This window comes from Carcharodon carcharias, chromosome 4 (assembly GCF_017639515.1).
Source record: "Carcharodon carcharias isolate sCarCar2 chromosome 4, sCarCar2.pri, whole genome shotgun sequence".
Lineage (NCBI taxonomy): Eukaryota > Metazoa > Chordata > Chondrichthyes > Lamniformes > Lamnidae > Carcharodon > Carcharodon carcharias.
In genome coordinates, this window is record NC_054470.1 from 120595840 (window position 1) to 120609390 (window position 13551).

The following is a 13551-nucleotide window of genomic DNA, read 5'->3' on the forward strand; positions in this document are numbered from 1 at the left end:
ACCCCACTGGTCACTGCCTGCCACTCTGAAAAAGACCCATTTATTCCTACTCTCTGTTTCCCGTCTGCTAACCAATTTTCAGTCCAGGCCAGCATATTATCCCTAATCCCATTTTGCATACTAACTTCTTATGTGGGATTTTATGAAAAGCTTTCTGAAAATCCAAATACTCCACATCCACTGGTTCTCCCTTATCTATTCCGCTGGTTACGTTCTCAAAAAACTCCAGCAGGTTTGTCAAATATGATTTCGCTTTCATAAAACCATGTTGACTTTGTCTAATCACGTTGATATTTTCTAAGTGTCCTGTTATCACATCCTTTATATTCAACTCTAGCATTTTCCCTACTACTGATGTTAGGTTAACCAGCCTGTGATTCACTGTTCTCTCCCTCCCTCCTTTTTTAAATAGGGAGGTTACATTTGTCACCCTCCAATCTGCTGAGACTGTTCCAGAATCTACAGATTTTTGGAAGATGACAACCAACGCATCCATTATTTCCATGACCACCTCCTTCAGTACCCTGGGATGTAGATTATCTGGCCTGGGGGTTTATCGGCCTTCCCATTAATTTCTTCAGCACTATTGTTTTAGTAATACTAATTTCCTTCAATTCCTCCTTCTCACTAAACCTTTGGTTCCCTAGCATTTCTGGGAAGTTATTTGTGTCTCCTTCCATGAAGACAGAACTAAAGTTGTTGTTTAATTGCCCTGCCATTTCTTTGTTCTCTATTTTAAATTCTTCTGTTTTGAACATTAAGGGACCTACATTTGTCTTCACTAATCTTTTTCTTTTTGCATATTTAGAGAAGCTTTTACAGTCCACTTTTATGTTCCTTGCAAATTTACTCTCATACTGTACATGCCTGAAAGTGTAAGTGTGTGTGTGTGTGTGTGTGTGTCTGCATGTTTCTATGCGTGGGTATGTGTCTGTGGGGGACTGAGAATATGTGTCAGTGTGTCTGAACACACGTGCATGACCGTGTTTGAATGACAGCGTGTATGTCAGTCTGTGAGTGGATGTGTGTTGGTGTGTCTGGATGCAAGTGTGTGTATGTATGTCAGTGTCTTGGGGTGCGTTTGTGTGTGGAAGTGCATGTGATGCGTATATGTGTGTATGTCTGTCTTTGTGTGTTAGGGTGTGTGTGTGTCAGTATCAGTGTCAGAGTTTATGTCGATGGTGTGTGTGTGTGTGTGTGTGTGTGAGAGAGTGATTCAGTGTTCAGCCTGTGTATTGGTATGTTGGTTTGTGCATGTGCACGTGTGTGTACATTGGTGTATCTGGGAATGTGTGTTGTTGTGTATCTTGGTATGTTGCTGTGTCTGTGTTGTTGTGTCTCGGTGTGTATAGCTGTGTGTGTTGGTATGTTGATGTGTGCATGTATCTGGGTGTGTATGTATGTTGGTGTGCTTGGGTGTGTTGGTGTGGCAGGGTGTGTGTGTGTGTGTGTGTGTGTCTGTCTGTCTGGGTGCTCTGTGTGTCTGTTTGTGTGTGTCATGGTGCCTCTGTCTCTCTCAGGAGTTGACGATCTCTGGGCTGCAGTTATGCTGGAATCACTGCCACTCTGGTTGTCCAGCTCTTCTGGATTGTCCATATGTCTCCCTGGATTAAAGATTTCGCTCATGGGTTTGGGTGCTAGCGTCTCAGGACAGAAATACCTTATACCCGCTAATCATGGAATTTTGGCTCAGTGTGCCTCAGACTTACAAAACTGTCTCCCGTACCATCAAAGCTGTTTAATGAGGCAGTCTGGCTGTCTCAGTCATTCCCAGTCTCCCAGAAACATTGAATCATAAAATGGTTACAGCCCATTGTTTTAAAAGATTTGTCTGCCAACCCTTCATTCCAATTAACACAGTATGGATCCCTTCTCAACCCATTGAAATTGGCCATCCTCCAGTTAATTATTTCTTCTCTAGATTGTTCCTTGTCCTTCTACATAGATAAACCTTATGATACGATGATCAATGTTCCCTGAATGTTCTCCAATTGACACTTAATCCACTCGGCCCATCTCATTCCCCAGAACCAGATCCAGCAGCGCCTTCTTCTTCATTGGGCTAGAAACATACTGATCAAGAAAATTCTTCTGAACACACTTCAGAAACTCTTCCCCCATTCTGCCCTTTACTCTATTACTATCCCAGTTTATGTTAGGATAATTAAAGCCCCAATTATAACTACTCTATAGTCCCTTGCATCTCTCTGTGATTTCCTTTGAAATAGGTTTGTCCATATCTTTTTCACTAATTGGTGGCTTACAGAATACACCCAGTAGTGGAATAGTACCTCTATTATTCCTTGGCTATAACCAAATAGATTCTGTCCTTGCCTCCTTGAGGGCACTCGCTCTTTCCAGCACTTCAATGTTTTCCTTAATCTTTACTGTCACCCCTCCTTCTTTCTTTCCATCCCTAACTTTCGTAAACAGCTTGTATCCAGGAATATTTAATACCCATCCTACCCTTTTTTGAGCCAGGCCTCCATTATCACCACAATATCGTATTCCCCTGTGATTATTTCCACCTGCAAAATGCCAACCTTATTTACCACACTCTGCGCATTCATATACATGCACAGTGAACCTAATTTAGATCTTATTGCATTCCCTCTTACTATGACTCCACTTCAAGCTTTATTATTTCTTACTTTAGTACTAGCTGTTTCTCCCAATTTATTGTGAACATTGGATTCCTCTCTAATATTACCTCCTGGTTCCCATCACCCTGCTAAGTTAGTTTAAACGCTCCCCAATAGCTCTAGCAAATTGCCTCGCAAGGACATTGGTCTAGCTCTGTTTAGGTGCAACTAATCAGTCCTGTACAGGCGCCATTTTCCCCAGAATTGGTCCCAGTATCCCAGAAATCTAAAGTCCTCCCTCCAGCACCGTCTCTTCAGCCACACATTCATCTGATCTCTCCTTCTGTTTTAATATTCAATAGCGTTTGGTACCATAAGTAATCCAGAGATTCCTACCATTGAGTTCCTGCTTCTTAGTCTCTTTCCTAGCTCCCTAAACTCTGCCTGCAGGATCCCATCCCTCTCTCTAACTACATTAAACACTTCTCTGTTCCCCTAACTATTGAACCCCCTTACACTATTACTTTCCCAAACTTCCTCCTGCCCCCCTGTATAGCTGAATCACCCATGATGCTGTAGACTTAGCTCTGGCTACCCTCCCCAAAGGAATCACCACTTCCACCAGCATTCAGAGCTGGTTGGAGAGTATGATGGGCTCTGGGGAATCTTGCACTACCTTTCTGATCCTCCTTGTCTGTCTAGTGGTCACCCATTCCCTCACTTACTGCATATCCTTAAGCTGCATGGTAACTACCTCCATAAACATGCTATCTATGAAACACACAGCCTCATGGGTGCACCACGGTGACATCAGCTGTTGCTCAAGCTCTGAAAGACCAGAGTTCAAACTCCTCCAGCTAACAACATTTCCTGCGCATGTGGTTGGTTGTCCAGACATAGAAAGCGTCCTGGAGTTCCCATGTGGAACAGGATGCACATTTGATGGGATTGAGATGTCCTGCCATGCTCCTATTTATTAGATTATCTTCTAAATTAAATCATATCATATGAGAATTGGCCTGTAATTTCCTCACAGCTGGTCTTGATCCGACAATTCCAGTAAAATTACACTGTGGAAAGGTGAACAACATGGAAATTTCCTGCCTGAGAAATTCAAACCACTTCTCTGTCTACTAAGAGACTGTCCTCCAATAATCAGAATCGACATTCACATTGGAAAGAGGGAGATGAGGAGGGGAATCAGGTCAGGTGTGGTCTCCAATTAGGGATGGAGAAATGACATAATGGAATGATCGGCAGCTGGGAGATTGATCGTTCTTGTGGACCAGAACTGTGTGTTTTTATAGACCGTTTCTTTATAGTGGGGTTTCTCTATAAGCCTTATCTCAATGAGGCTGAGTTTCCTCGATGGGGGAGGGAGCCAGTAGGTTAACTGAGGTGCAGTAGTGTCTCATATCCAACTCTTCATAAACTGGAACTGTCTGAAAACTGGACATTTTTACAATGTGTCATGCATCAATTTTCATAAAATAAAATAAAAAGCTTACCTGGACAATTTGGCTAGATGCTGCATTGGCGCAGTGTGAGGTCTGACTAATTACCTCTTTGCCGCTTGCGTGCCAGTCTATTCCTACAATTCGAGTGACCCCTGGTCCCACCCAACTGGGCTTGAACCGAAGTGAAATCCTGCAAGATCTGAAATCAAGCATACCCTCGGTGCCGGTGTTGAGACACTGTACCCGTATTGATTTGGTTTTAATTATTATTTTTATAATCTATGGTGTATTATGAAGACCAATATCATGTGGCACAGTGGCTGGTGTCCCTTTCTTTTCCTGAAGCTGTTAGTTTTATTGGGGTTTGGTTGCATGAGAGCCAGAGCTCTCCAGAGCATTACTCCCAGTAACTATTTATGGAATAATGACTATTGGTAGACGGTATCATTACCTGGCCTTCTCCAAACCCCATGGACAGTGATGTGGAACAAGAACTCCCTTAGCTGATTTCCCCCTCCTTGATCTTGGGGCATTTAAGAGAACTCAAACGCTCGGTTCTGCCAATTAGCTCCTCCAGCAATTCCCAACACTGATGTGAATGGCTCAGCAAATGATAAACTTGCAAAGGCATAAGGGGAGTTCCACAAAATAATATTGTCATTCTATAGTCCAGCTGAAGAGAGACAACCCTTCTACATCTATCTCACCCCAACTCTTTATGAGAAACAACAGATAAGCTGCCAAGATGAAAGCTGCCAGACCTGCCAAGTTTTTCCAGCATTATTTGTTTTCATTTAGATATAATGCCAATCTTCATGACCAATCACCCCTGTGCTCACTGACCTACACTTGCTCCCAGTCTGGCAAACGTTTGATTTTAAAATTCTCAACCTTGCTTTCAAATCCCTCCATGGCCTCACCCCTCCCTGTTGCTGTAATCTCCTCCAGCCCCACAACCCTCTGAGATCGCCAAGCTCCTCTAATTTTGATCTCTTGAACATCCTTGATTTTAATTGCACCACCATTGGAAGCTGTGCTTTCAACTGCCTAAGTCCTGAGCTCTAGAATTCACCCCCCCCAAACCTCTTCAACTTTCCACTCCTCTTTTCTCTTTTGAGAAGCCCCTTAAAATCTATCTTTTGCACCAAGTTTTTGATCACCTGTCCTAATATATCCCAGTGCAGCTTGGAGTTAAACACTGTCTGATAATCACTCCTGTGAAGTGCCTTGGGGTAATTTACTTTGTTAAAGACACTATATAAGTGCAAGATGATGTTGTTGTCAATGTCACTTGAAGCCAGTCAAATGGAGAGTTCTTGGGAGATTTACCAACACTAATTTCCTCTCTCCTCCCCGTGGAAAGCTGCTTGGTCTTTTCCTGATACTTTCCCACTTTCACTCAACTGAGATCAGTAACTTAACCCATATCCCATCACTGTCTTGAACATCACATGTGAGGTTTCAATGTGCTTCCCCCTTTCAATTAACTTTGTGTGCTGAAGGTGCAGTGGTTTAGTTATTTATGTTACCAGACTAGTAACCCAGAAGCTGGAACTAAAAATCCAGAGAATCGCGAGTTCAAATGCTTCTGTGGCAGGTTGAGAATTTGAGCTCAGTTTATTTGGGCAGTGGATCTCAGGGAGGATATGTTGGCCTGGGAGGGTGTGTGCAGCACAGGTACCCCAAAGGGCGGAGTTCAGAACAACGAGGTATATAATATCAAAATTAGAGCTAGGCTATTCAAGGATGATATCAGGAAGCACTTCTTCACACAAAGGATAATGGAAACCTGGAACTCTCTCTCCCAAAAAGCTAATGAGGCTGGGGGTCAATTGAAAATTTCAAAATTGAGATTGGTAGTTTTTTTGTTGGGTAAGGGGGTTAAGGGCTATGGAGCCAAGGTGGGTAGACAGAGTTAAAATACAGATTAATGATCTAATTGAATGCCAGAACAGGCTTGAGGGGTTAAATGGCCTAAGTTAGTACTGCAGGGACAAGTATGACATGGGAAATAGGTCTGTCAGTGGAAAACTGAAAGCAGCATAGCTACATGGAGTTTTCAGTGACATAATCTGGAGCACACTAAAGGCAGTTGGTAATGAAAATATCTTTCTTTTATTCTTCAGGTTTCATCCTACTTTGCAATTGTTTTACTTCTTGCTAAATCTCCCGTGACGCACATCCCAGTAACAGGATAAACACCTGACCAGTTTCTGGTTCTCCATTGTTTGCCCTTTCAGATTAACCCCTTGTGGGGTGGGGGGGGGTGGCGGGGGGGTGGAATATACAAGTTCTGTGGATAACTGGCATTGTCAGTCCTTTTGTTGGGGAATCTCTCCTTCCTTCTAGCCTACCACACATGTTCCCCTTTGATCTTTCCTCCCCCTCTCTCTCTGCACTTGCTTACAAACTGTTAGACATCAAACTCCTTGCAGTCCTGATGAAGGCCACCAATCTGAAATGTTTCTCTCTCCACAGATGCTGCCTGACCTGTGACTGTTTCCCAGCATTTCCTGTTTTCATTTTGGACTTCCAGCATCCACCGCATTTTACTTTTGCTGCTGTGCTGTGGGTTGATTCACCCTCCACTGTTTCATTAAGTGACCCAACTCCTCTCAGTGTTTACTGAACACAACATGGAAGATGTCAAGATGAATGTGTGCCCTACCATTTCACAGGGAAGTAGATCAGAGAACATCACCGCAGGTCCGCATCACATTAAACAGTTCCCTTCTCAGTGGCTTTTTAAAACATGATATATAACTGTACTATTAACTTATTTTTAAAAATCAGCAAATATAAACAAAAATCTGAAAGAAAACACTTAATTTTTAAATAGTTGGCAATCAGCTAAAGAGCAGATATAAAATCAAACATATTCAACAATATATCAGACAAATAAAAATACCTGTCTCTACTCCTGCGAGATGGGAATGCTGCATTGCAACCTTCTACTGTGCAAACATGCATCTCCTTCAGGTGAACATTCTTGTAGTGTAACTTCACGCTGTATGAACTTTTAAAGCTCTTCTTGCAGACGTAACAGATCTTAGGGTCAGGGCTGGAGCAGAGTTCACTCTCTGGTGAGTATTTTTGGGGACTGCTGTATCCCATTGAAGGAGAGAAGCCTTCTTGAAGGGCAGCAATGCTCCCTCCTCCACCATTGTACAATCCATATGGGCTGATACTGTAAAACATGTCATAGGTTGGGTCAGTGAACTCTTCCTTTATTTTAATGGTCTGTGGATGAGGGGAAACAGAGTCTTTGTCTTCAAGCTTGTTGCTTGACATTTCCTCCTTCTCAAAAACCTCCCGGTGTACCTGCTCATCATTTTCTGCGGGATTGTCGCACATTTTAGACTCAGAGCCTTCAGATTCATCCTCAAAGTCTCGGTCATGCTCTTGCTCCTCAGAGGTGATGCTATCCATCTGCTTATCTTCAAACCCACCAAGGCTTCTCTCCTCATCTGCTTTCCTGCTACTATGCATGTGAATGGTGGGACTCATTTCTTTGTGACAATTGACATTATTCATTTCCTCATCATGGATGCCATCATTGACATGATTTTCATTGACCTGGTCATCTTCATCAAACTCATCAGCCGTGTCAATCACTTCCTTTTCAATCTTAACGGGCATGCTTGATTTGCGAGATTTTTTCTTGGGGGCAAGGTCAGCTGCCAGTTCCTGAGCCATGGATGAATGTGGCTCAGCGACACAAGGCTGATCAAGTGTGGGCACTATAGGACTAGTTGGGAGTGATGTTGGAGGGCTCACCATTTCCCCAGGTGTCAGCAAGTTCCTGTAAAATGGAGGCACAGGTTCCACTGTCTTTAGCGGAGGGAATACCAGTGGGCTCTGAAGAACTGGGTCAACGGAAGAGGAGTTGAAGCCCAGGGATGGTCGCCCAGGAGGTGTTAGACTTAAGCTTGATTTGATGCTAGATATGACTGGAGTGGCAGCTCCAGATGTGGCTCTGATGAGGTCTTTGTCTCTGTTGTTCCTCAGCATTGGCATATGCAGGCGTGGATTGGGGTTGGCACTGTGACGATTGCGGCTCCTCAGGGAACTGAAAACCATATTGCAGCCTTCGATTGTGCACCTGTGCTTTATCTTCAGATGCACAGCATTGTAGTGGATCTTGAGAGTACCTTTGTCATAAAAAGTCTTACCACAGGCATTGCAGACCACTCGGCCCTTTCTTGGGGTCAGTCCAATTCTTTTCATTCTCTGAATTTTTGAACTCAGAAGAGAACTTTTAGAGCTGTCAGTCTTGACCGTGACATTCGCAGGAGCAGCAGGGGTGTGAATCGGGGACAACCTGTTCTGCTCGGTTTTGGGCTCAATGTTGATGATGCTGCTGAGGGCATTTCTGCTGCTTGCTTGGTCGTTTCGAAAAGGTGAAACAGAAACTTCAGACTCGCTGCTCTCCACACGTTCGTTCTGGATGGGGAGGTTGGGTTCCCTCAATCTCAGGCTCTGCTCAAGCATGACACCATTGGGGGGAAGGCCGAGTAAAGGAGCAGAGACGGGGTTTATGTATTGGAATGGGAGTAGGAATGCCAGGCTGTTGGGGATGTTTTCAAAGTGGTGGATACTGGAAGGGTTGCTGTTTTCTAGGTGAGCCAGGAGGCTAGGGCTCCGAGTCCGATTGTTGCTTTCTATAAAAGTCCTGATATCGGAATCTGCTTTCGAAGTTGGCACAGCCACGGCCTGCCCCTCTTTCTCTTGAATGGCCATCAGCTCCACGATGGATTTGGTTTCTCCGAATCTCAGAAACTGCTGGAGGGTAATGATCTCCTCTTCCCGGGACATGATAGTCCAGCGGTCCAGCACCTTGCCTGCAGCATCCTTCAGGCCATATCAAAGAAACAACAAAGACAAACACAAAAAAATACTTATTGATTCTGCATAATTACAGCTGTCTTATTGCGAAGATGCTACAACTGTCCTACTGATGCAGCAGGAGGCCCAGGAGCAACATGCAAAGATTGTTAATCCCATTCGACCCATAGAGCAAACTTTTCTGCCATGCAAATGTGGTAATTAGGTTCACTATTAGTGAAACAGACAGAGTTTAATAATGTCAAAGCAAATACAGTGAAAACCATTGGGACTCTATGAAATGAACCACCTAAGATTCTGCTATTACAAAGACAATGATCTCTTTTATGCAGATGTTCAGTATACATTGCTTATTAATATGGGAACACTTGCTGTGCAGACTCAAGAGTAAATCAAGAAGCTTCACTATAATCCTTACAAATATGACGACATAGGAGGGGGAACAATTCTGAGGAGCATTTTTTCTCTTTCCTGTAGATAAGAATGAGTGAAGCAAAGATTGATAATATTAGCTGATTTAATAAAACGTGTCATGTTAAATCTTCCTGGTAACAGAACAAACGAAAGGAACAAAGGCTCGCGATATCTCCTTCCAATGAAACTCAGCATGAAAGCTTTCATGATTGTCCCACGATAGGTGCCACATTCTGCAAAGCATTGAGCGATTAGAGACTGTTTTCAAAATCTGTTATGACTAATATAACCCTGAATAGGACACAAATAACTTTGGATCTGTCTTGATGCAGTGGCTCACCAATTAGAAACAGAGATCTAAACTTAAGCTGCAAACCAAACTACATGGAACCATCCTCCTAAATTAAAAGCAAATATGAGAAAGCAGGCTGTTCCAATGTGCACAGTCATATTCCTTTTTATCAGCACATTTTCACAAAAGGGAAAAAAGGGAAAATTATCTGGAGTCAAAGATCACCTACAGTCACTGTTAAATATACTTTAAATAGCCTTTCACAGCTTTCATAGTAGTGGGTCAGATACTTTGTGCCTTCAGGTATTGCCATATACTTTTTTATTCTGGATAAATATTGTAACATATTAATGATACTGGTTTAGCATTTCAAAATGACGTTCTTTTTAAATATGAAATAGTAAAGAAGAGAGCGAAAAGCACATGTCAGTACAATGGGAATGTATAATCTCTGGGTGGATTATTCTTTCTAAATCTGAGTTTGATCGTGTTACTCAGTGGTGATTTCCCATTGTTATCTATGCCAGCGCTGAGCTGAGAAATGCATATTTGGTTTTTGATGGTGGAGGGCGTAAACAGGGTGAATTCTGATCAGTTAGGGTTCTGCACTCAGTTGAAAGCTAGTCTCTAATAAACTCCAATTTTCCAGAATCCCCCATGCATTAGATCAATAATAACATGTATGTAACCACTAATATTTCCTAGGGATATGTAGTGTCTGTCAGGCATTTTATTGATTCATTAACAGTTACATGAAGGAAAATAGAATTAGCATTGCGTTCTATTAAAGCCAAAAGATCTTAAAAAGGAACTAGCAATTACATTGCCTCTTCTATTGTCACACTGCCACACACTGTCACTTACTCTCTTAATTCAACTGACTCTTCTAACAACTTATGCTGTGGATGAATAAGTAATCAGCATGATACCGAATCATTCAAGCTGGAACAGACGGACACTATCCCCTTTCTTCTGTCAATCTAGCTCACTTGGAGAATGTAAGGTTTGCAGAACGTGAAAGCCTCATCCAAAACATTGCAGCTACCTTAGGGAGACAGGAATAGGAGGAGGCCATTCAGCCCCTTAAACTGTTCTGCCATTCAATTAGATCATGGTTAGTCTGTATCTGATCTCCACTTACCCACGTTGTTTCCTTAACAGCCCTACTAACAAAAATCCACAACTACAGGAACACATTTAAGGCATTGCTTAGGTAGTGCCATTTTACAAGACAGACAGACTTGAATTTATATAGTGCCTTTCACAACCTTAAGATGTCCCAAAGTGTTTCACAGCTAACAGAGTATTTTCAGTGTATGTTGTAATGTAGAAAATGCAGCAGCCAACTTGCACACTGCAAGCTCCCACAAAAATATATGGCCAGATAATCTGTCCTAGTCTAGTCCTTTAGAGATAAATATTGGCCAGGGCACCAAGGACAACTCCTCTGTTCTTCTTCAAAGACATGGCCATGAGAGCTTTTACAGATATTGGAGAGGGCAGACAAGGCCTCAGTTTAATATCTCATCTCAAAAATGGCACGTTTAACAGTGCAGCACTCCCTCAGTACTGCAATGAAGTGTCAGCCTAGAATATTGAGCTCAGGTCCCAGAGTTGGACGTGAACCAATAATCTTTTGACTCAGTGACCAACTGAGCCATGGCTGACACTGAAAAGGCTGCAAAAGGTGCAGAAATGAAAAGAACAATTGTTATCTATTTAAAGGAGGAAATAGATTAAATAAAATATAATGTTCTCATTAAAACCAATTCAGATTTATTTTTGGTTTTTCTTTTTACTTCCCTTGATGCTTCATTTCAGGTACTACATGAATGGAATCGGAAAATAAAGCAGTTTTGCGCAGGTATTTAATATCAAATTCGCTCACCAGTAAACTTGAGATTCTGCATTAGTGTTGCCAACTCGCCAGAATTGCCCTGGAGTCTCCAGGAATTAAAGACTAGCCCAGGGAAAAAAGTCATAGGGACATTAAGAACAAAATGTGGCTTTGAAAAAAAATTATTTGAACACATCTGTTAATTAATTATAAAAATATTGGAAATGGGGAATGCCAGCTGTTTAATTACCTGCCAAGAATTGTACAGTCAGCTAAAGGGGCATCTGTCTGCTTTCCAGCTGACAAGGGAAAGGGAGGGGTGACTCACCCCAATGATGGAAACGCTAGGCAACAAACAGCAGAAGTGTGGGGGTGGGGCAGCTAGAGATCATGGGACAACACCTCCGGAATGATGTCCAACTAGAGTCAGCAGCAGTTGGGGAAAGGCAGCATGAAATTAGACATTTTCTTTGCTCCAGTCAAGCAGGAGTTTTTAAGAAGAGTGCTGAGGTAGAGCTGGCTGTCATCAGCGTACTTATGAAGACTAACGTTGGGTTTTTGGATAATGTCACCAAGAGGCAGCACGTAGATAAGAAACTGGAAGGGGTCAAGGATACATTCACGGGGACACCAGAGGTAACGGTGCAGGGATAGGAAGGCAGGTGATTTTCTGGCTATGATTAGATAGATATGAATGAAGCCAGCTGAATGCAGTTCCACCCAGCTGGATGATAGTGGGGAGGCATTGAAGGAGGATGGTAGGGTTGACCATGTCAAAGCCAACAGACAGGCCGAAACAGATGAGGAGGGATATTTTGGCTTCATCACAGTGACATGGAATGGAATTTGTAACTTTGATAAGAGTCAATTTGGTACTGTGGTGGAGGCAGAAACATGATTGGAGGGATTCAGATACGGCTTTCTAGGAAAGATGGGTGCAGGTCAGGGAAGGGACAATATGTTCAAGGACTCTGGGTGGGAAAGGAGGGTGGAGATGAGGCAGTAGTTTGCAACAACAGAGAAGTCAAGAGTTCGTTTGAATACCTTGATTAGGTCTTGTCTTAACCTTCTCGTAGAAGAACAACTTTTGTTATAGTGATGGCCACATTTTTACAGGAATGTGCTGTGAACTATTGATGGTAGGAATTTGATTGTTGGTGGGGGTGGGGGGGAGATGAGGGATAAAGTTAGCTTTGATCATTATTTTAGGCATTTCCCTCACTTCTAATATTCAAACAGCATTAACAAACTGCCCCGAAGGATGCTCTTTTGGACTCGAGGCATCAACCTGAAGTCTGGTTTGATGCAAAACTCCAAGCCAAGATCACAGGCGTGCAGCAGCTTGTTGTGATTATCCACAAGCCCATGTGCAGATCTGAAGCTGGTGAGAACTGACTAGAGAAAAGCTTACATAAATCTCTGAAAGATGGTGCTCCTCCAAGGACTGGTGTCCACACCATCCAATAATACTCGGATGGCTCAGAATCGAAAACTGCTTTCAATTTCTGCACATTGTTCTCAGAAAATCATCTTGAAGTAATTTCCTGCCGGTGTTTCCAAGCTCAGAGCAGCTTTCGAATGTACTGACCCAATCGTATTCAACACGAGCAGACACATAAATAAACAGAGAGAAGGCTAGATAGCAGTAAATAGATTGATGTGTGTGTATTACACTCTTAGCCTGCACTGCATTCATTTTGCAGAGTAAACATTAATGGTTCCAATTCTTCAGGTTAGGGTTCAGATTTTGGTTAAGTTATAGATCTGAAATGTTTTCCCAGTGTCACATAGTTTGGGCAGAGGTCACAAATATACACATTCAGATATACAGAGCTATCTATCTTCTTAATGGGCAAGTTAATTGCAGGGAGAAGACTGGGATTTGCTACTACATCGAGTGGTTGAAGTGAATAGCATTGATACCTTTAAGGAGAAGCAAGATAAACACATAAGGGAAAAAGGAATTGAAGGATACGTTGATGGGGCAAGACGAAGTCAGGTGGGATGAGGCTTGTGTGAAGCGTAAATACTTTCATGGACCTTTGGGGCCAAATGGCCTGTTTCTGAACCTGCTCCAAGTAATTCTTAGTGTCAGATATAGCGTTGCTGGGCTATAGTTTAAGG

At 42.7% G+C, this 13551-nt stretch overlaps 1 protein-coding gene across 6 annotated transcripts in view; it reads right to left on the bottom strand.

Moving 5' to 3' along the window:
- The window catches only part of bnc2 (basonuclin 2), a 592281-nt gene that overhangs the window by 56714 nt on the left and 522016 nt on the right, over positions 1–13551 (bottom strand). For all 6 annotated transcript variants that reach the window (XM_041186053.1, XM_041186055.1, XM_041186051.1 and 3 more), the window contains one exon: positions 6948–8890. In XM_041186053.1, the coding sequence (XP_041041987.1) occupies positions 6948–8890 (1943 nt within the window). The remainder of the gene's footprint in view (positions 1–6947; positions 8891–13551) is intronic.